The sequence below is a fragment of the Xiphias gladius genome, chromosome 4 (genome assembly GCF_016859285.1).
Source record: "Xiphias gladius isolate SHS-SW01 ecotype Sanya breed wild chromosome 4, ASM1685928v1, whole genome shotgun sequence".
NCBI lineage: Eukaryota > Metazoa > Chordata > Actinopteri > Istiophoriformes > Xiphiidae > Xiphias > Xiphias gladius.
The window spans coordinates 21,818,033-21,842,674 of record NC_053403.1 but is presented as its reverse complement, the minus strand read 5'-3'; the positions used below and the strand labels follow the sequence as shown (position 1 = coordinate 21,842,674).

The 24,642-nt window shown below is 36.7% G+C and overlaps 1 protein-coding gene across 2 annotated transcripts in view; it reads right to left on the bottom strand.

Moving 5' to 3' along the window:
• Window positions 1-366: 366 nt before the first annotated feature.
• The window catches only part of cnih3 (cornichon family AMPA receptor auxiliary protein 3), a 98,918-nt gene continuing 74,642 nt past the window's right edge, over window positions 367-24,642 (bottom strand). For both annotated transcript variants that reach the window (XM_040125634.1, XM_040125635.1), the window contains 3 exons: window positions 18,873-18,985; window positions 10,174-10,317; window positions 367-394 (listed from right to left, as the gene is read on the bottom strand). In XM_040125634.1, coding sequence (XP_039981568.1) covers window positions 367-394; window positions 10,174-10,317; window positions 18,873-18,985 — 285 coding nt within the window. The remainder of the gene's footprint in view (window positions 395-10,173; window positions 10,318-18,872; window positions 18,986-24,642) is intronic.

Genomic DNA, 24,642 nt, shown 5'->3' with positions numbered 1-24,642 from the left:
GTATCACTCCAGAGGATGTGTGTTTGTGAGTGTGTCTGTATGTGGTACAAACATTGGCCAGGCAGTGATTAACATGGGTCTCACTATGACCAATCAACTGTAAATAACAGTTTTAGTCTTCAGTTCTTATATACAGTTGAGCATAGAACATATCCTTTCTTCTTTGGGGAGCAAAACAGAGAAGAAGCTTCAGCCCCAGTATTTCATTTTTTGGTTTCACAGCAAAAACATGTTTTAAAAACATGTTTAAAACATTTTTATCTTCTTTACTTTTATATTTCCTGTCATCAAATCTAGATTTACACAACTGCAGTGTGTGTATCCAGAGGCTTTTCTATTTCTTTGCCGTTTCTGATAAATCAGTTGTTATGAGGTAACCAAGGAGTAGATCATGCTGAAACATAAGAGAAGAAACAGAAAATAGGAAGTGAGTCAAGGCAGAAGTTGACAAAGTAAAAATTTCACAACAATTCAAATCATCCAATGGACCATTTAATGCATTAAGATAAAACATTCAAGCACTGTGTGTGTGTGTGTGTGTGTGCATGTGCTCAACATTTCATTGATCCATAGTTACTTTTCCTGGCAATTCATCTGGATACTGCTGTCTCAGCTGCTAGCAGATTTATTTGGGAGTCTGTTTGTGTACGAATAATGGGAACTCATAGGTGGACTTATTTATCTTGGCTTCTGATAGAAAACTTTTCTATGTCATGTCCATTTGAAGCTTCTCTGTCATAATTTGAATTATTCAGACCATTGCCGTTTTTACACGGACTGTTTGTTTTCTAGAGAATTATGGTGTACCATCAAAATGTTCAGGTATGTTATTTAAAATATGTTGCTGTGTCAGGGATCCCGCTATGCATCTTAATGGGTTCACACAGAATTGGTAGTATTAGAGCAACAATAAAAATGAGTGAGTTAAAGCCAGACAATATAACTTTTGAAAGAATAAATAACTAAATAAAAGTTGCTAAGTAGCTAACTTTAGCAAACTCTAGATAGATATTGCTGAGAAACTGACATTAAGTCAATAAGTTTGCTGAGTTTATGACTCCTCTCTTTTGTGCATCGCCATGTTTTGTAAATTTCATCATCTGGCCATGTCCAAGTTCACAAAAAACATCTGCATGCAGCACAAAAGACTGTTCACATGAACCTTGTACATGTACCCATGCGCTGTCCATGTCTGTTTTGGGGTATGGCTGTTTCGATAGACTGATATAACCATTTCTGTACAGTTTGGGTGCCAACGTAGAGAGCTCTGGCAAACAAACACACAAGAACATGTTGAACCTGTTTTAGAGTTTTATAAAACCTAAAACTTCTGGATCTACTACTCAACCCAGTCTTTCTGGGGCCTGTCTCTCGGGCCTGTCTCACCAAATTTGCACCACACAAACTGTGATGTACATTTGAACCACATAAAAAGTAAGTACCACCTTACTTTCCTACAGCAGAGAAATTAGGGACCATGACCTAAAAATGTAAAAACAACAATCCTTCCTTGCATGTTTGTGCTGTCTTACTATTTCCTTAAAGACTGAAGCTGTGGAAAACTTGTCACTGAATTCAAAATAAAAAGCAATGGCTGATGAACTTCATGTAATGCAATGAGAATGTATAAACAAGCAGTAAAACATAGATTGCTGCAAAGTGGAAAGGTGATTTCACTAGTTTTTTTGTCATGTAAACCTTTGACACTGATGAGCTTCAGTCCCAGTGTGGCCAAAATACTATATAATTATTTGACCAATGACAAAGTTATGTGATATTAACCCGAAAAAAGAGGATAATAAATGATTGCACAAAACAAACACAGCAAAAATTCCCAGATTGGGTAATCAACACTTGTTTCACAGAGCTGTGACTTGACAAGCACAGATTGGCTTCTTGCTGACAGTAACTAATGATTCCAAACTTTTCATCCCAGAGGCCTCTGTGAACTGGAGGAGAGACAGATCAAGAGTAAATGGATGGTTTCTCCTCAGGGACTCAAACTCTTCCCATTAAAATCTTTGAGAACTAGGGGCAGAGTGTTCTGGATGTTGTGTCAAAGTCCAGACTGGCTTGTGCAATTACAACTTTCCACAGTTTTATGGATTGAAAGTGTGAGTGAAACAGCATGCCTCTAAATTGCATTGTGTGTTAAATGTCAATGAGCTTCTGTGCTGAAAGATTGTGTTATGCTGCTGTTGATGGGTTCATGTCAAGTCTACAATAGGTGCATTTGATATCCCTTGAATAGTAATTTCATGTCACTGGAAAAAAGGAATTTTAAAGGGAAGCCACTATGGCTTCACATCAATGGAGCCATAAAAAGTTTTTAATGTCCTTAAAGAACAACTGGGTAAGTTAGCAAGTTTTCTAGTGTTGCATAATTATATCAGCTATTTGTTTACTCTTTAGTAGTGTTAATTTTACCAGACATTTTTTGATTTAGTCTTAGTCCTGAGATAAAAAGTCTGTGTTAGTTTAAGTCACATTTAGTCAACCTCACCCTTTTAATTTTTAAATAAGAACTTTTTTTAGCCTTGTCTTAATCAATGAAAAACATAAACATTTAAGTCTAGCTTTAGTCAACAAAAACACTTGGCATTTAGTCTAGTTTTAGTCAAGATCAAGAATGAGTATTTTAGTCAAACCTCAACAAACTGCTTTCAAATAAGATTTCTTCCAACTGATTTTCCCAATTAAGTCTGTAAAGATATAACATTAACAATTTCAATGAAATCTAACTCTTGCAATATGAGTCAATCAGAAAGTAACCAGATAAAGAAAACCCTTCACAATCAAAAAGAACGTTGTACAACAGCCCTAAAATAAATCCTATCCTTATAATGTTCAGTTTTGTCAGGTCTGTACCATAAAGGTTTTGATTTTATTCTGTAATTTTGTTGGCCTTAGTGGTAGTGTTTCACTAGATTGTGTCATACAGTCAGTGTTTATAATAGGTTGTACACTACCATTTCAAAAAATTTGTAAAGAAAATATTTTAAACGTCTTTGCAACCAAAGCAAGTTAATTACTAGACAGCTAACTGATGGCCCACAGATTTTATTCAAACCCAAAACAATCTTCTACAATGTCTTCTGCATTTTAATAACCAGTAAAGGTCTCAAATAGACAACATTAAGCTATCATGGACCCATTCAAAATCGACAAGACCTGAAATGTGTGTGGCAATTAAATTGTGTGTTTTAGCATGGATATCATGTGTAATACACCAAAGCAAAATGAACTTGTCTTAAGCAAAAGTTGGCCAACGTAGCAGATTGGGCTACTGACTTTAAGGGATACTAAATGCAGCTGTTGTTGTGAGATGCTAATAGATAGTGCTACACCACTGCCTTTAGTAGTTGGCTTAATAAGCCTTTAAAAGTAGACTACCATTATTTGACATCTTAAAATTAGGTTACCTCAGTTTCTGTCTGGTGCGCCTTAATGTGTCTCTTCTAGTTTGTGATTTTATTCCCAGTGATTTTGTAGCCATAAGGCTTCTCTCCTGACAGTGCTGCATAATCACTGTTTCTCAGTTGCATTATATTTGAAGTGGGTCAAAACGTCAACCCGTTTTGTTGCCATCAAGTTCTTTTTCCTTCACTGTATGTTATTTGATCAAAGCTAGGTCCACTCTAGCACTGTTGGCAGTGTGTTCATGTTTGCGCTGGGGCAAGAATCACCAGAAAGATGATTCAAGTGCGCAAGAAGAGAAATGTGCAGCGCAGCCATTAGAACGAAGGACAGTTAGACTTGTCATTGTTTGAAAAACCACTGTATGTAATTTCCTCTTCTCTTTTTTTTCAATGAAAATATAGAGACTTTGGTAAAATTTTTATTTTCATCAATGATATTGCATTAGTGTTTAATGATGTTGGTGCCATCTCGTCATTTTCTCATCTTAGTCATGGAACAAAAGGTAATTGAAAAACATATTTAGTCATAGTTTTCATTAACGCTACAGTTTAGCTAGCAGCTTTTTGTGAATTCTGGTGAAAAATTACTGCACAAACTGGTTGTAATAGAAGCTGATAGGACACCAAGCTACTCTGAAACTGGACATTAGCCCTTGTAGAAAAAGCGGAAGGAGTCGGAATATCTGTGGACAGCCAGTGTTTCTTGGAGTGCTAGGTATTTAACAGTCTCTGGGAGTCACAGGTATCCCAAATCTGGTTGACTGGTTGAATACCTGGGACTCCCCACCAATCAGTCAAAACTGAAGAAGCCTCTTGGATGAGAGATGAAATATCTTCAAGTATCTACAACCAATTCCAGGTGCCCTCGATTTGGCTCTTCCTGGATAACCATGACCTGGAGACCTGGAGATTTTTCACAGATATTTATGTGCTGTATGCTTTGGGCTGCTCGGGGTCAAACTCCATGGCTTCTTTTGTGTCCCAGTCAATCCCTGTAGAGAACCAGCTTCATCATTAGTAGAATGACTTGTAGCTCTTTAAATTACAGCTCCTTTACTTTCACAGCCTAATTGAACACTGAATAAACATAATGTACACTAAATATCACGTGTTATATGAGATATTGCAGCAAAGAGAAAGACTTGCATGCTTAAAGAAAAATTATAGTACCATTTAATTGCTAAATATTCATAGCTATATTTCACACTGTCTTGATTTCAAGACAATAATAATAATACTAGTAATAATAATATTAATCGTTTTCAAAACCTTCTGTAATATTTTCATGTTAATTTATGTATTTTTTTACAGAAAGTCAACAAAGCTGTGTTAAACATGTTGTTGCCTATAAATGTAATTTTGATTATCTTGAAGCCTCCCGTTTTTAGATGATAAGCCATGTTGGTTGTTGAGCTGTGATATAAAAAACTGCTGTTTGCAAAGTTTACACTTGACTTTTTTGGTAATCTGTAACAAAATGTAGCCACACTGATGACTTCTTTGACATGGAGTCAATTAGTTTGGATATAACTCCAAGTAAACGTTCAGTAAATTTTCAGTAAAGTTAAAATATCTTAGACCTAGCAGTCTCAATTAGGTTGGGCCAGTTCAAAGTTTTCGCAGGTAGTCTGTCCCTCCCACTGCCGCATTAAATAATAGATTAATCCTGGAAGACTATTGATGTAGTGCTTTTCTCCTTATGAAAGTAAAAATTTCCAACCAATGAGAATTCGGTCAGACGAGAGCATATCGGCCAATCAATTGAGCAGTCGACTGGAAGACTACAGCCCTAATTGCATCAGTGTTTCATTGTTACTTTAGCCTCTTACTGTCCTATTTGCAAATTTAACCTGTCACTCATTGGCTTTAGAACATCTTGCCAAAGGACTACAATTGAAAAGTAGCCCAATGGCTAACACTGGCAAATTTACAAAAATCTGATTAATGTGTCTTGTCCTTAAAGAAATAAAGAAAATGAAAATGAAAAAAAGTATGCTTGCCAAATAAACAATCATAGATCCAATATGCTGACAGTATACAACTAGGAAAGGGGTAAGTTCAACTTTCATTTTGTAAATAATTACAAAATAATAACTACAAATCAACAACTAAAATAACTGAAACTCAACTATTTAGTTTAAGTCTTTAATTCTCTTTTTTTGGCTGGAAAGGCAGAAACACACAGTTATTAGTGGCAGCCTAATTCATTCTTGTGGCTACAACCTGAAAATGAAGTAGGAAGCATAATATATTATATAAATATTGATTAAAGATTCATCTCAAATACTGGAGATCCTTATTTAAAACAATTCAGTTCATAAGCTTGAATTACTACTATGATATGCATGGAAGTTCGAGTTGATAATTTAGACTACTTAAGATGATTGTTTCAAAAGAAAAGACTCACTACTCAATTGGTCTTTTTGGACTATAAAAACACACCACTCACTTGCAATCATACAGTGGTGATTGACAGACACTGGTTTACAGACAGCATACTAACTAGCAAAAAACTAACTAATTATTCTTGCAAACATTAACCACTTACTGCTGATATTATCTGCTGTTGACTTTTGTTTTTTTAAATCTGGTTAAAGTGAGGATCAGTGCTGTCTTAAAATAAGAAGACTTTTACCTTAATGTACATTGCTATTTGCTAATAAAGTAAAGTGAGTTTTGTTAAGATTTGACCAGAGATTTGTTACCATTGTAACTTAGCGCATGCCAGTCTAACTTTTTGTAACACACATTTCATCATGATCCTTGTACTGAAATTGGCAACAATACCACACAAATAAACACTTTAAAATGAATAAAATTTTGCAGAAATCTTTTTTTTCTCCATGGATGTTATACAACTTTCCACACTGACATTTAGCTAAATCACTAGGATAGAATCGTTGGATATAAATTTAATTTGTACATAGGAGAGAGGACTACTGATATTCACAGACTATTAATTCTCATTTTCCCATCAACAATTCCAAAAAATACAAGGGACACAGAATGGGCTCCATAAAAATACAGAATGGCTGCCAGGTATATACTGTATACAATGCTCATGTTCAGATGTCATTATCTGGGTATCATGGGGCTGATTTTGGACACTACAGTATAGGTTTTATGCAGCATTGCTTTCGTGAAGTATGTTATAAAAAAAACAAGTAAAAGTGGACATCATAAATAGGACAACTTGAGTTTGCTAACTTCTTGTATTAATAATGTTACTTTTCAGCAGCTACTGTAACTCTAAGTCTGATTACCAACATTGAATGTACCAGTTCATTGATACAAGAAAAAACCCTGAATAAATGCATTTGTTTCTACTTCAGTGAAAAATGCTGTATGTTTCCTTGACCAAAGATATTGGTCCTTAGTACTATAGCTGCCAGTGAACCAGTGAAAAACACAATACTCATAACCCAAATAGATAATGATAATGTTACAATTACACAAATTTTCATCATATTTCTGTATATGTTCCCGATAATAAGGATTTATGTCATAATTTATAGTAATTGTAGTATTCCCTGCCTGCTGAAAATATGTTGTATCAAGCTCTCTCCTTTATTGACAGATCTTGCTTATTTCATGTTCAGCTTTCAACATATGTCTAGTTAATGAGCTGAGCTTAATCTTTTGTGTGTGTATGTGTTTTTGTAAGTGTTTTTGTGTATGTGTGTGAGCAAATAGAAAGGCCAGATTTTCATGACGGGAAGGTGGGAAGAACAAAAGAATACGATAAAAAGTTTTGACCTGTACATGTAGAGCAAGATAGCATGTAGGTAACAGCATCCAACAACATTCTAAGGACCAGTTTATTAGACCACAGGGTAAAACCAAGCTTAGAAAATACAGAAGCCCGTATTCATCTTACAAGAAAAAAGTATTAGATACCGGAATGTATCTCATAAAACAAAGCATCCCAGTGACAGAAACAACAGATTCAGGAGGAGAAAGGGAAGAGAGAGTTTGGAGGTAAAGGTCAAAGGTCACATTCTGAGGGGAACGAGCTACTGCTGAGGAGAGAATACATACTGTATATTAACACTATACTAAATTAAAATACATTTTTAATGGTTTCTAATTCTTGATTTATTTATTAAAGTACGACATTGATCTATGTCAATAAACAAAATATGAGGCCATTTCACATATTTATAGACTAAGTCTGCTAAATTCCATTTGAGCTTCTTTCCTCCTGCTGTGCTCAAATGGACCAAACCAAGAGTTACAGAATAATTCCAGTGTATCATTTGCACTGCATAAGCTCCAATGAGCAACCAAAAAGGATTTTAAATCACCTGTCACTCAGGTGTGGAGCTAAGTGCTCAGGCGCAGACTGTGTTTTCATCTGTGTGTCTGAGGGCATGCACAAATTCATTTTGTGCAAACATGGGATTCTGTGCCTGTGTGTGTATGTGTTTGTGTCTGTGACATTTATTGTGAGCATGTGAAGGATCTTAAGGTCACAGATGCAGGCAAGAGATGCAGGAATGGGTTTGGTTTTGGGGAGCAGTGAAAAAGAAGGGTCGGTGTCGTAAGGCAAGAAAACAGAAACAAGCCCCATGGAGTGGGTTTCAGGGCACTTCACTTTCAATTCAGTTCATATTGTTATGCAATGAGAGTTCACTCCCTAATCTCCCAGTAATCACGAAGACCCAGGGAAGGTTATTCATTAAGTGTCAAAGGTAAACTGCTGAAAATCAGATCATGACCAATGCCCAGGTTGATGCTGGCCTATGACTATTTTTTTATACGTATTTCCAATAAAAATCACACCATAGCTAATGTCTAAAATATGACTAAATTGTGAAAAAAAGTTGTAAGAAAGAATTCTCTTGAACTGAATGGAATTGAAAGTGAATGGGCCATCACCCTTTTTGTTTTGTAGAGAAGTGCCTCACTTCTGCTGCTGCTGCTGCTGCAGATTAATCCACAAAGAGGATGGAGTAAGATTGAGGAGCAAGATGATTTAAATTCAAAATTAATGTGTGGTTTGATTGCTATAGACACCCAGTGTCCATGACAGGACCCAAACACACTATCTAAGACATACTTTCCTTAAGAAATAAAATATTGTTAAACACTAAAATAATAATTGTTAAGTAATAATGATTGGTGATCTCACCAAGCAAGACAAGGTGCTTCTTCCAAGGAAATGAGACTGGTATATTACAGAATTTTTTAAAAACATTTTCTTTTAACAAGTCACATTAAGCTATCTTGAAAACTCTCTTGAACAATACAAACAGCATTGTTGACATAAAACAGCAAATTATCTCCCTGGAGAGATCTCCTGGAACATCTTGATTTTAGAATATATTGTCATTAACTGTACAGGTTAACTGGTTAGAGGTTAACTGTAAAGATGCTACTTTTATCAATACCAAACAAATACACCAGAAATATCTTGTGTTATAGAAAAAGACCAACACTCAATATCAGTGCTTATGATGTTGCTTTTCTACCTGTGTGGTATTGCTGTGATGAACAGTATACTATTAACAACATACCCACTGCCCAAAGAGACATATCAACAGCATATAATTTGCCTAAAAGGATGGGACCTAACGTCATGTGTTAAATGTTTAATCACAGCATTGTCACACACATACAAGAACAACTCCATGTTAAAGTTGCAATCCTTTTTGTATTATTATTATCATAATTATTAAGTTTATGTATAGAGCACTTTTTTAAAAACAGAGATCTTTGGGTTCTGGAATAATTTGTCATCAAAGTACAATCTGTAACTGATACGGCTCCACAAAGATCTCAAACTGAGATTAAAGCTAAAAGCCATATAGCCAAAACAGTGATGCATGGCATATTAATACATGAAGGCAAGCTTGGCCTCTATAAAGATCAAGTAAATTTATGAAACACTGTGGTGGCCATCTGGAAGATTGTTAGGGTCAAATTTTCTTCGGAGTAATGCTATTCTGTCTCAATTTACTATCCTAGAATAAAAGGGTAAAAAATATAAGGATTGTACCTTTAAGTGTTTCCATTGATAAGACCTATTAGAGGGATATTTCCAGGTTCCACACACTGCAGCACCCACATGACACATGGAACAAGAATCCGGAGTGATTAATAACAGCATTACTAGACATGGATAGGAACATTGAGTGCATTTTTATCATTCAACAGGAGAATATGTAGCAAAAACACTGGTAGACACGTGTTACAATCATGAACAATTTCATTATGATAATTTAAATTACTATCCATAAAAGAATTACCTTTATATGTTTAGAAAGACTTAATAATGAACATTTAACCAATGAGTAGAAGTTTTATCTTTCTGCTATCCATCTCATCATTATGACAATGCTTGTCAATGAAGTAAAGAATAATATTCTCTTTAGATCACATGTATTAACAGGAGTGACCCTACAAATAAAAATGATTAGCCTAACAAACCTACAGTATATGAAAGAACTTGCATGTGATTGCCAGAGAAAAGGTTACTTGATTCAGTGATTTGCACTCAAATTGCTTCAATAGAAATGGGGAATTAAAACCAAGTTAAATGGCCATGTGATAGAAAACAAATGACATAGTGTTAATTTCCACTATATCCTAGTTTTGCAATTTCACCAGTTCCCCTCAAAAGCAGTTCTAATGTTTTTAAAAAAATAGCTTCAGTTCAGTTTCATAGTTTTTAACTCTAGCTGTTGTAATCAGATTAATGTAATCTCTTTATTTGTAATCAAATTATCTCCCACACCCTTTGCGATATGCTCACCAGTATAGATAGTAGAAGAAGGAGAGGATGAAGAAGGACAGCTTGCACCAGGCCTCCTTCAGGCAGAACTTGAGCGTGTCATCGTTCATCACAGATGCCGGGTCATAGAGCAGCTCCTTAGTGTCCGTTGGGGAATGGAAGTACCTACCACAGGGGGCAAAGACCACAACGCGGGTAGTTGACCCGTTCCAGACCCCGAGGGTAGGGGGAAGGAAGGAGGGAGCGAGGCAGGGGAGATGATGGGAGGAAATGGGTAAGAAAATAGTATGGGCAAAGATGGCATGATGAGTTGGGGGGGACACCATCATGCAGCAGACGTGGGCGAAATAGTAGTTGAATATGCTTGTGGTAATTGACTGTTTGCTAAACCATTTCCTTGGCGTGTCAAGATTTGGAATTCTCAGCATGTTAAAGTGGTGTTTATGGGGCTATAAGAAGAGAGATGCTTGGTAAACAAAAAGTTGTTTGGAGAGTGGTTGTTTTCTAGCTTAAAACTTACAGTAGTAACCTAGTTAATTCCAAGGCTAAGGACCACATCATCAGCTAACGATGTTAACTATTGATTACATTAGAAAAACTGTATTCTGGACTGTAAAACCCACTATGTAGTATAGAATTCCCCAACTGTGTAAGAGCATTAATACAACTAAGAGTTTAGGCTAATATTAGTGGCTCTGTTCTCCGTTTTATTGCATTAGGGGAAGTTTACCGTCCAGCAACTCTAGCCAAACTCGTCACCCGAGATAGCATTTTTTTGGTAAAATCATAGTTTCCTTGTTTTTTTATTGTAAAAGTGAAATATATTGTTTTAAAATATGTACAATAAAGCATAAATCTAACCTCTACCTTGCTTGTACAAATATTTTTTTCTGTTCAAACAGGGTTATGTTAGAATAACATACCAGTGAGATCTTTCATTTTTCCTTATCATAATGTCCTCAGGCTAACTAGCTAGCTTGCAACACAAGAACAATGGAGCTCCTTATTTCTTACCACCATTTGTGACCTCAGCACTCTCTAAGTTCAGGTCAAAAGGCTTTCCCTATGCAAACATTAGAAGAAAAATCAATGTTTAAATATAGAATGGTCTGACCACTGTGTCAACCTGCCATAGCTAACACAACAACAAAGAAGAGCAGAGTGGAATGGCACAGTCTTTGGAAATGTTGTATTTAGACATTGTTTTTGTCCTGGGCAAAGATTTTATCATTACACAGTGACTGTAGACATCCATGGGATCACGAAAATAGCTTTGACCCCATGCAGGACAACAGGCGGAGAATAATGTTTGGATTTTTACCTTAAGGAGTACTGATAGTGCATGGATGGGACTATTTCATGTCCTCTACATGAATCATCAGCTGGTAGGGATCTTGACTTTTTACTTGGACCGTGAAGTTTAGTCTCAGTCTTTTAGCATGATATCCTGTGTACCCATTGAGTACATATATAAGACCCTTAAAGAGTTCTCTTTTACAAATTAGTCAGACAGAGTTCTCAATTAACTCACTGAGCAGCAAATTAGCAGTCACCATCTAAATTGAGAAGCCTGATTTGTCTACATTTGTCAAGGATGCATTGTTTCAAAAATTACTATGAGTTTCAAATGATAAATCTTCCAGCAACAGTAAGCGTAAACAGCAAAGGGGATCAGCAAACGGACCATTTGGGAAATATCTTGATGAGGAGCAATTCTGTTGTGAATTGTCAAAGTTTCCAACAAAATTACCAAGTATGATTAAATATTTCAATAGATATTCAAATATATTTTCACCCTGGTCTGTTATTTGGTTCTAAAGGTATCAGGGGTGAGGTATATTCTAAGTATCTAAATCCAGTCAGTTCAGTAAGTGAAGTACAACTCCAACCTCTGTGCATAAAAATGATTCAAACAATTATTTTCAGTAAAACTTTATAATAAATTTTCAATTAAATATTTTCTCCCCATTCAAATTACAGTCATTTATCAGCCACTGACTGATTTAAAAGCTGAAGAGAAAGACCCTATAGTAGAATCTGCATGTAATATTACTTATTACATGCTTTTAGCATATCAATATTTGTAAATAAACAAACATGTGCAATGTCACCAAAACACAAAACCTGGTTTTGATTAAAAGCAGATTGGGGTTGGGGAATTATTGGATGGAGCTTTTACATTCCAGTGAGACTTATTTCAGTGGGGCTGTTAAAATTACGAAATAGAGTCGCTCTGAGAAGGCAAGACGAGGGAATTGCAATTGCTGTCTGTTGCTTTGTGAGAAAGCTGTTTATATACTGATAGAGATTGTCCTTATTGCTTGTTTTAATTTGCCTTTAATGGACCCCATAGTTGATACAAATGAAAAGAATGTTCCAGACCAGTTGCATTAAGATAGTTGGGTTCTACTTATTTTTCAGTCATTTAGTCCATGGAGGCCATCATAAAGAATTTCACTCATTCAAATTATGTTTTGTGTTGTTGATGGCTAATGAAGTCCAACAAGGAAGCTGCCATCATAATGCATGTGCCCTGTTCTGTTGTAACCCAGGCAAACAGATGGTTTATGCATGTCCATACTGAATGTTAATTCATGTACACTGGTTGTTCATGGCTGTGAAATTATTGTACATTTGGTTAATTACTTTACTTTTAATTAATTACTATGCACATTCCCTCATTAACCTTTCTGTTGGTCAATATAACTCATGCATGTGGGAAATATTCAATAACGCACAGGAAAATGCATCTTGATGTATTCTGATTGTGAGACAGGGATCTTGTAATGAGTCACTGAATATCATTCCCATGTATTTATGAAACATTTACATGCACAAATGTCTGATGATGAGGTACATAAGGTTAACTAATAGTTAAAAATCTACTATATACACACAATCAGCTGATAAAATGTTATTAATAATAAAAAACGACCATTGACACCGTTTGTTACTCTGTTCCCCTGAGCAAAGGTAGCAGATAACACAAGAGTAAAACTGTCATTTGACACAAACTTCTTGCTTTATGTCAGAGATGCATGAACATTTCTTACAGAGTTTGTTAAACAAAACGGAAACACACAGACACACCCACACACACTTTGAAAATGATTCAGCTGGCAACCACAGTATTCTACGAAACTGTATTACTACGTTGCCAGTCTTTCTTGAAATTTCCCATCACGCCACTGCATTCACATATTGTGAGAGATTTTAGTCAGGCAAAACTTATTTTTCAATTAACAAGGATCAAACCAAAGCGGGAGCTCATACAGGCCACTGAGGGCCCAACTTTTCAAGCAACATCATTACTTTAAGTTAGGACACAGCATTGTACACATTGTACATTCCGTACTATGCACTGTAAATCCAAAATCTAAGGTTATAACTCATACTTTTCCCATATTTTTGAGATAATCTTCTCTGTATGTGGTACGTATGAGTTCACCTAAATTAGAAAAACAAAAGAAACAAAAGAAACAACATTTTCGTATTTACCCTTAGTTGTACCTAGCTACGCAGACAGTTTTGGTTTCATATGCAGAGCTTCTGAAACATCCGTCTCTGATATTTCTAATACCATTAGAGGTGCATAGAATTCCATTCATGGTCCTTAAACTACTGAAAAATCACATTTAGCATTAACAGGTATTTCCATGAACAATGTCGAAGTATCTCTGGAAAATGGTCTTCAAAGTCTGAGACAACTGTGTCAGCTGTGTTCCCATAATTTGAGGGCTTTGGAGGATGTAAACAGGAAGTATAATGTTTTCTTAGATTCAGTGAGTTGCGGTGTGGGCTACAACCAGCTTTGTATTTTTAGCCTATATTTGTTTACATTTAGACAAATTGGCACCATTAATAATATGCCAAATAAGCTATTATAAGTTTCCGTTTGTAATTTACCAATAGAAAACTTAAAAATGGAATAACTCTCAGGCAAGTTCTGGAGTTACAAGTTATATGAATGTACAGTCCTGGTTGAAATTAATGGCACCCCTGAATTTTAAGTACAGAAATTAGAATATCTTCTGAAATAAATGTGAATTAACCAATTTTGTAATCACACAAAATATTTATTACCAGATAATCTTTTCCCTCATGCTGTCAGAGTCCTTTCAAATGAGCCATATATGAGAACTGGTTTTCCGGGCTACAAGACATCCTTCAGTACAAGTTTGTATTGACAAGCAAATCTATAGTATTAGTGTGTATTTTTCCAGCATGATTATTAATCTGGCCTATTAAAATAGTCCTCCAGTAACTTCTGTAAAATCAGAGCAACAGAGCATCACATAGACATGCACGAGTGAGAAGCTATGCATGCATTCACACACACATAAACACCAAGTCACATGTTGCTGTCATCGTACTGCATGTATCCATGAACTCTGTGTTCATTTAGCTACCCCATCAGTGTCTCCCTGTCTCCCTCTCTCACTATCCTCTGAATCACCTTGTCAATATTAGATCTCTCTCCCATCACTTACTTGCTTTCTCTCTTGCCACACCTTCCTGTCTCCTGCTACTACTTCATTCATTGTCCACCCTCCTCCATTCATGTCTTACCCTCTCTTCCTTTCCTTTCCTTTTCATCTATCAGCTGTGCAGGAAGCAGCATCTGTAGCTAGTGGGCATCTGCCACAGTCTCTAATTAATGAGACAGCAAGATGTTTTTCTCTTTTGCTGTCATCTCCTCTCCACTCAGTCTGTAACTTTAACCAGCTGAGCACATGAGCTTAAACCAATCAGGTTGCCAGCAGTGTGCATCCAACCCGCAACCAGTGGGAAGAACCGCAACAAGGACAAAAACAGATACAGATGGATCAGCAAAATAAAACTGAATATCACTTATTTTCAGGTGCTTGGGTTGTTTACATCACTGATGTACTTGATATTAACCTCATATTTCCCTCAAATTATTGAGGGTGTTTGTCCTCTGAAATTATACAGATCCACAAGATGCAATTAAACATGTGAACAGTGGTGGCAGTATATGTGATGTGAAGTAAGGTCAGCAGAAGACTGAACAAAGAACAACATGTGCTTGGAAAAGCTTTGGATAGAAACCAAAAGTAAATGATAAGACTGACAATACCCATGCATAAACCAAAACCAACAATATCTTAGTTCCTCAATACTTTGTGACTTCCCTACCCTGTCTGTGGCTTTCAATCCCAAGCCCAGTCATTCCTACTGCAAACATAACTATATAGTTTCATTAATATATAGTATAGTTAAAAAGTGTCACAAATTTATAGTTCCATTTTTGAAAAAGACTTGAGCAATTTCCTAAAACAGCTGGTCAAACAAAAGGAAATTGTGAAAATATTTTATAATATTTATTTATATTATACTATTTTTGTGCGCTGATTAATACACAGTTGTTGGACTAGAAAGAATTTATAGCAGCAGAATGGTGTATATGGATCTGACTAAAAATAAACTTCTTGTGTCTATGCTAGAAAATCGATAAGGGACGATTCAGCAAAATCCCAGTCTAAATTCAATGCCAACATTTTAACAGTTCTCGATCTCTAAATAAATACGTACAGACAGGTACATAAGTATTTGGACAGTGACACAATTTTCACAATTTTGCCCTGTACACCACCACAATTGATTTGAAATGAAGCCATCAAGATGTGATGTGAAGTGTAGACTTTCAGCTTTAATTCAAGGGGGTTAATAATAAATCAAAGGGTTAACATTGCATTAGATGTTCAGGAGTTATAGCCATTTTTACACATATTCGCTCATTTTCAGAGGCTCAAAAGTAATTGGTTAATTGACTGACAATCAGTTTAATGGCCAGGTGTGGCCTGTTCCCTCATTATTTCATGACAAATTAAGCAGATAAAAGGTCTGGAGTTGATTCCAAGTGTTGAATTTGCATTTGGTAGCTGTTCATTGGAACTCTCAATATGCAGTCCAAAGAGGTGTTGATGCATATGAAGGAGGCCATCATCAGGCTGAAAAACAAAACAAACCTGTCAGACAGATGGCAGAAACTTTAGGAGTTGGCAAATCAACAATTTGGTAAATTCTTAAATAGAAGGAATGAAGACAACAAAAGTGGATGATCGCAGAATTCTTTCCTTGGTGAAGAAAACCTCTTCACAACATCTAGCCAGATCAAGAACACTCTTGAGGATGTTGGTGTATCATTGTCAAAGTCTACAATCATGAGATGTAAATCATCATGAATGTAAATACAGAGGGTTTACCACAAGGTGCAAACCACTGGTAACACTCAAGAACATAAAGGACAGATTAGACTTTGCCAGAAAACATTTAAAAAAAAAAGACTGCCCAGTACTGGAACAAGATTCTTTGGACACATGAAACCAAGACTAACTTGTACCAGAATGATGGGAAGAGAAGAGTATGGAGGAGGAAAGGAACGGCTCATGATCCAATGCATACCACATCATCTGTCAAACATGGTGAAGGCAGTATTATGGCATGGGCATGTACGGCCGCCAGTGGAACTGGGTCACTGGTGATGATGTGAATGCTGATAGAAGTAGCAGGATGAACTCTGAAATGTATAGGGCTATACTTATACTATCTGCTCATATTCAGCCAAATCCTGCGAAACTGATACGACGACGCATCATAGTATAGATGAATAATAACTGAAAAATATAGTGTGAAAGCCCCCCAAGAGCTTCTCAAGTAAATGAAAAGGAATATTCTTCAATGGCCAAGTCACCTGACTTCAACCCAACTGAGCATGCTCTTCAATTACTGAAGACAAAACTGAGGGCAGAAAGACCCACAAACAAGCAGCAAAAGAAGGCGGCTGGAGTAAAGGCCTGGCAAAGCATCTCAAGGGAGGAAACTCAGCATTTGGTGATGTCCATGGGTTCCAGACTTCAGGATTTTCATCCAAGTATTAAAAACAATCCTTATATTTATAAATCTGTTAGTTTGTCCAATTACGTTTGAGCCTCTGAAAATGAGAGACTATGTATAAAAATGGCTGTAATGCCTAACGGTTATTGTAATGTTTCTATTAAACCCCTTGAATTAAAGCTGAAAATCTACACTTCAAACACATCTTGATGGTTTCATTTCAAATCCATTGTGGTGGTGTTATAAAAATTATGTCACTGTCCAAATACTTATGTACCTAACTGTAATTGTGCATGTCAACTGTGGTATGATTATGGAAAGATTATGGCCAATAAATTATGGTTACGGTATGTGTAGGGTTAGGCAACTAAAATACATGACTATAGCTTTGGAATGAATGTTAGCAGTGCATGTAAATCATGGGTTGTGGAAGCATCTAATATGGATATACAGTGGCATGAAAAGGTTTGGGCACCCCTGGTAGAATTTTTGTGAATAGCTAAGCGATTACATGATTTCCAAAAGACATAAAGTTAAAGATGACGCATTTCTTTATTAATTTAAGCAAGATTACTTTTTATTTTCATCTTTAAAAGTTTCAAAATGACAAATAAAGAAAATGGCCCCCAAAACAAAAGTTTGGGCACCCTACAGGGTCACTACATAGTAACATCCGTTTTGAATGGTATTCAGAAATGTTCGATAATGTTTAGTTCAGTGGACTGAGGGCCGTAGCAAAACCTTCAGTTTGCGCCTCTTGACGTAGTCCATTGAGGATTTTGAGGTGTGTTAAGGGTCATTATGCTGTTGTAGAAGCCATTTTTTTTTCATCTTCAGTTTTTTTACAGATTGTTCTATGTTTGCTTCCAGAATTTCCTGGTATTTAATTAAATACATTCTTCCCTCTGCCAGTGAAATGTTTCCTGTGCCACAACACAAGGCCCAAGTATGATCGATCCACCTCCATGCTTAACAGTTGGAGAGGTGTTCTTTTCATGAAATTCTGCACCCATTTTTCTCCAAACATACCTTTGCTCCTTGTGGCCAAAAAGTTGTATTTTAACTTCATCAGTCAACAAGACTTGTTTTCAAAATGTGTCCGGCTTATTTAGATGTTCCTTCGCAAACTTCAAATGCTGAATTTTGTGGTAAAGATGGAGGAAAGGTTTTTCGCTGTACAGTATAACAGTGCACCACCACTACAGAGTCTGCTAAATCTTCCTGAAGGTGTTCTGTAGTAAAACAGGGGTTTTAATTTGCCTTTCTACAAATCCTACAAGCAGTTCTCTTGGAAAGTTTTCTTGGTCTTCCAGACCTCAACTTGACCTCCATCCTTCCTGTTAACTGCCATTTCTTAATTACATCTTGAATTTAGGAAACAGCTACCTGAAAACACTTTCCTATCTTCCTATATACTTCTCCTGTCTTGTCTCATGTGGACATCAATTATTTTAATTTTGTGTGTTAGGAAGCTGCTTAGAGGCGCTCATGGCTGCTGATTGCTTGGACAAGGTTTGAGGAGTCAGAGTAATTATTAAAATTTTAAATTAGCATCACATGGCCTTTCCTAAAGATGATTATGAACAAGCTATAGCCCTTGAAAGCTAATTAATGTCTGGGACCTTGGTAAAAGTTATGTTAGAGCTCAAATATCTTGGGGTACCCAAACTTTTGTATGTATTCTAATCTTAACCCGAACCTTAAAACCTATCTAATCTAAAAGTGTACAATTACACACAAACAAACACACATATACACAAACACACACACAGACACACACACAGACACACACACACACACACACACACATGGCTAATGGACACACATGGCCAACTACCAACACTTAGAGGTTGGATAGTTACCTCCATGTGTTGTAGAAGAGCAGGGGGATGTTGAGGCCCACAGTCAACCACTCCTGGGCACACAGGAACATGATACAGAAGAGCCCATGGATGGAGTACTCTGGTAGCACCAACTGCAGCAGAAGGAGACAGAAGCAGGAGGAAGAAGAGGAATAATCAGACAAAAGAGAAGGAGTGGAACAAAAAGCAATGATTATTCAGACTGTAATCACTAATAGAAAGCTAAAGATCTTGTCAAAACTCAGTTATATCTGTCTCTCCATCTACTTTTTTTTACTGCATTGCTGATGATCAGTGTTAGTAAACAAAATATATTGCTTGAATGTCATTTGCTTTAGTATAAGAACTACATAAATGAACCAGAACTTCAACTAAAGGGCAGTTGGTTAGCAGATGCCACATTATCATTTTAAATGGTAAATGGACTGCACTTATATAACACTTTTCTAGTCTTATCGACCACTCAAAGCACTTTACACTGCTGCCCTTTCTACACATACACTCACACAACGATGATACATCGGGGGCAATTTAGGGTGCGGTATCTTGACAAAAGACACTTCGACATGCAGACTGGAGGAGCTGGGGATCTAACCACTGACCTTCTAGTTAGTGGACGACCCGCTCTAACTCCTGAGCCACAGCCACGTGGTGTGAAAAAACACATCAAGAATCATTAGCATTCAAATCCTTAGTCTGGCCTATATTTAGCCATCGATATCTGTTTATCTGCATGCATTCTAAATGCCTAATTGCCCCCATCTAGATTTTGGAGAGCATAGCTCCACATTGGGCAGCACACACTAATGGCAAGGTTCCATCATTATCATCATAACTGGAGGACTCGATCCTCGAAATGCAGGAAGGAAACCACATCCTGGAAAACAGTGAGGGTGAGAATATGTGTGATTCCTTGCCACCAGTCCCTGTCAAGTCATATAGAGCTAAAAGTATTGTTACTATTAGACATAAAATCATCAAGTGGGGAAAAAATGACTCCAAATGAAAACATGACTCCAAATGAATGTCTGCTAGATTTTTAAATAGGTAATAGGTGTTCAACAAATCAACTTTTATGAGGTAATAATATTTCAACATTGTGTTTAGAACTTGTTGCAGTGCCCATAACCAAAAGTGCCAAAAACAAAATCACTTACTGCAGTGTAGTAGTACTGAATGAGTGAAAACAGTTTGGCATTGAGCTAATTTTTTTTAAAAGGACAAAAAATCCTTTAAATGACAAAGAATTCATTTTTATTAAAAAAACACAACACAATGCTGTAACCTCAAAAAAACCTTTTCCTTTCAAAATTCTGAGGTAAGTTTTCTGTTGCTCTCCATACCTAAACAACAGATGTTGCTGCATCCTAAGGACTGATACTGTTGCAGATGATCACTTCTGATTAGACAAAACTCGTGTATAATCTTTGTCTGCCACTGGAGTTGGCATGCAACCATAAAAGCCTGGTTTATGAATTTTATTGCATGGCTAAAATTGAGTATCATGCAAATGCCTTTAAACATTTAAATAACCAAAATCGTAGTCCTAGTCCACTTTAATCTGCAGCTGCTTTTCACCACTATAGTTAATGTTATTCACAAAGAAAGCCACTTCACTATTCATGTATATTTTACAGCGTACAGGGCAACGCATTACAGTACCATTCTGGGCCTTGAGCATTACTGTAAACACTGGCATAACAAGGCAGTGTTCAGGATGCATTATTCAGATGGCTACATGCCTCCTAAAAAAAAAAAAAAAACATGATTCATTGAATAGCTCTTCACTGTGGGAGAACAGAAAACTGCTGCTGAGACAAAACCTAAATATATCCATTTGCTTTACCACAAGGAAGCTACATAAATGCATACAGACAACAGTGCAGCATGGATGCAGTACATGGATGAGAACACACAAATCTTCCCCTCCCCACACGCAATCAAACAGAAAGCTTGTTATAAAAAACAAATAGTCACACTGAGCTTTACATTCTTTCTTTTCTGTCCCCCTCTCATTCAAATCCCTAATTTATGTTGGCTGACAGCACACAGAAGAAGGTACAAACGTGATCTCTTACTGCAATAAATACACAACACTGAGAAGTACATAAAACTCTAAAGACAACAGCATGATGAAAAAAGCATTGTGTCATTGTTAAAGAATGTAAAATAACTACAATATTTTAGGCATTTAATATGAAGGCCTGAAAGCTATAGATGCCAGTTAATTTCACTGTTCATCACGTGACTGGTATGTGACTATTATTTCTTACCCTCTCCTGTCTGCTCTGGTGGCTGGTTGCTTGTTGTATGTATGTATATGTATATACATACAGACACGCACACACATACACACACACACACACACACACACACACACACACACACACACACACATATATATATATATATATATGTGTGTGTCAGGATCTGTATTCATTTTCTTGGCATTTCCTGTTTTATTTTGAAGTCTTGGTTCTGTTGTGCTACTGTTTGTTTTACTTCCTGGTTTTTCCCGCCTATTTTGATTACTGTCTCCACCTTAATGTCTTTCACATGTGTCTTGTTTCCTGTGTATTTAAACCCCGCCTCATTTCTCATGCCTTGTCAGATTGTCTTTGTTACCCTTGTGTTCAAGCTCTCTCGGATTAAAGATTTGGATTTTGGACATTGCACTTCTGCCTGACTCTCTCTCTTGCACTTGGATCCACACACACCTGCCCTTACTGTCTGTCTGTCTGTATATATGTATGTATGTATGTATGTATGTCCCTCCCTCCCTCCCTCCAATGATATGGAGAGGGAAAGGATGGCTCATGATCCAATGCATACCACATCATCTGTCAAACATGGTGGAGGCAGTGTTATAGCATGGGCATGTATGGCTGCCAGTGGAACTTGGTCACTGGTGTATTGATGATGTGACTGCTGACAGAAGTAGCAACATAAATTTTGAAGTGTATAGGGCTATACTTTTTGCTCAGATTCAGCCAAATTCTGAAAAACTGATCGGACGGTGCTTCACAGTACAGATGGATAATGACCCAAAACATACTGCGAAAGTAACCCAAGATTTTCTCAAGGGAAAGAAATGGAATATTCTTCAATTGCCAAGTCAGTTTGACCCCAACCCAACTGATTAGGCTTTTCACTTACTGAAGATAAAGCTGAGGGCAGAAAGACCCACAAACAAGCAGCAACTGAACTTGGTTGTAGTAAAGGCCTGGCAAAGTAACTCAAGGGAGGAAACTCAGCATTTGCTGATGTCCATGGGTTCTATACTTCAGGCAGTCATTGACTGCAAAGGACTTTCATCCAAGTATTAAAAATAATCCTTTTGGCTATTGTGAAGTTCCAAAGTGGGTTCTATAGCAGTGACTTTTTTGTATAAAATAATCAGCCTTACAAGACATAAAATAAAAGCAATACAACCTTTCCATCTGTTTTACAGTCATCCAGGCAGCCATCTAGCCTGAAAACTTCAATTCAGTCTACGCCTGCTGCTGGTACACTCCTATGGGTTGTATATGACAGTCACAGAGTAGGGTGATGTGTATGTTTATATATGTAGAGCTGTGTTTATATAGAGGCCCTAGGTCAAAGGTCCTCAGAGGGTGCCTCACAGTTTGGAAAAGAAAGTTTATGCTTTGTGAATGAAACCATACGTTAGTGACAGTTTTAAGGAAAACAACTGCCTTATTTAAGAGTCGGTGGTCAAGACTGATTTTCAGAGTAGTTCATCGGCTTCAAACCCTCTCACAAGCAGATCTGCAGATGCTTGACTTGATGCTGTACTTCTTTGTAATAAACCTTTATATGCCATCAAGACAGTGTCAGCGGAGTCTCCTTCATCCTCTTCACATCATCAACACCATCTAATAAATTACAAGGGACAAATAGCCTATATGGCCATTTAGGTTGGAGGACTTGTTGAAACAGAGGCAAACAGCTCTTAGACCTCTTACTGCAAATCCCCATCCAACATGATAAATGAGACTTTCTGCCAACGGTTCTTTCAGAGCCCAAGTGGAACCTGGCAGGGCTGCCTTGACTTGGCCTAGACCACTCCAGATCCAATTAGTAAGGCCAACCTTATGGAGTGTGCTTACACAGCTGAAAAGAGGCTGGGGAGCTTTTCAGACAGTTCCCTTTTGAGGCACACAGGGTAAAAAACTCTGTCACCGGGAAACACTCACAACCAATGCGGGAAATAAATAAATAGACACTAAAAGAGTTGAGAGAAGAGACTGAAAGACTGAAAGGGGCAGGGCTTAGGAACAGACTGGCACAAAGTAAATATTTGATTGGGTTTTAGATTTTTAGTCAGACAAAACAAGACAGATAAAGATGTCACCTTGGTCTCTGATAAATAAATAGTGTCCATTTTATACAAACTTTAGTTAAAATGAAACCAATGCAGATTAATCAGTTTTAAAAACAATTTTTAGTTGAAGCCCTAATCTGTTAAGGACAGGTGGAGGTATGCCCTCTACTGAGTGCCATTGTAGTTATTACTATTTTATAGTTTTTACTTTTATACTTTTCAATTCCTCTTTCCTAACCGAGTGTTGAGCAATTGTAACAAAGCAATTTCCCTGCAGGGATCAATAAAGTTTTCTGATACTGATTTTGAAATACCATGGCAACCACTGAGGATCATATTATTACTCAGCTCATCAGTTTTTCCCATGTCAACTAACCCATGTCAGCATGACCTGATCTGGTTAATGTATTTGATATGTGTAAAGCCAGAGATGTACAGTTTAACAAAGCAATTGGTTATGTCAGCAACATGGATAATATATCACACAATACAAGGTAATTAGGCTGTTGACTGACTGATATGTTAAATATTATTCTGGCTCGAAATTTTTATTTGTCAACAACTGCATGAATTCACAGAAGCTACAGGCAAATGGAAACGTTTTCATTTGTAGATGGATCCTACCCACATCATTCCAACTCTCTGTTTTTAACACTAACTTTCTGTTACTGATTGATGATTAATAACATAAAACTCTACACATAGGTGCTTTAAAGCAAGCCATTGCACTTTTGCTGCTTAGTAGTCACTGTGGCTACAAAAGGCATAAAATAATGCTAAATTCTAAAATGTAGTGAAACAGTAGCACAAGTAGAAAAGAGTCAGAAAGTCAGAAAACTGACTCAGTAATGTCAGTTACACAAAGATATCTATCTAAAATTTGTTAACATTAGCTAACCTTAGCCACCATAAGCTTCTGTTCATACCAGACCAAGTAATGCCATACTGACAAAACCCCTGAGAGTACTGAATTAAGCAAGGGTGTGTTTTATTACTTATGAACTGTAACAGGGACATTGTGTCATTTCCACTTTAAAAAAAGTACATGGTCTTGCTTTAACTGCGTATACTACTTAAATGCGGGGTTGTAGTTTAAACACAAAAAATGCTGATCTAGACCTTACTAATTGTTTTGAGTGTGATTTATTGACTATAGTTATTCTGATACTGGAATACATTTCAATTCAATAAACATCAGTGATGTTTTAACATCTAAAAACAATTAGAAAAATTAGATCCAACAGAGCAACAAGCACAGAGCAACAGGCACAGCAATCAATGGTCCTGTAATTTCACGAATAATCCCGCACAGCACAGGAAAACCGCAAGTGTGCACAGCTACAGTAAGCATTGTAGTTCAAAGGTGAACCAAGAAATTGGTCTATAAGTGGTGATGAATGTTTAAAATGGACAGTTTGGGTTGTAATTTTACCATTAGCTGTATTT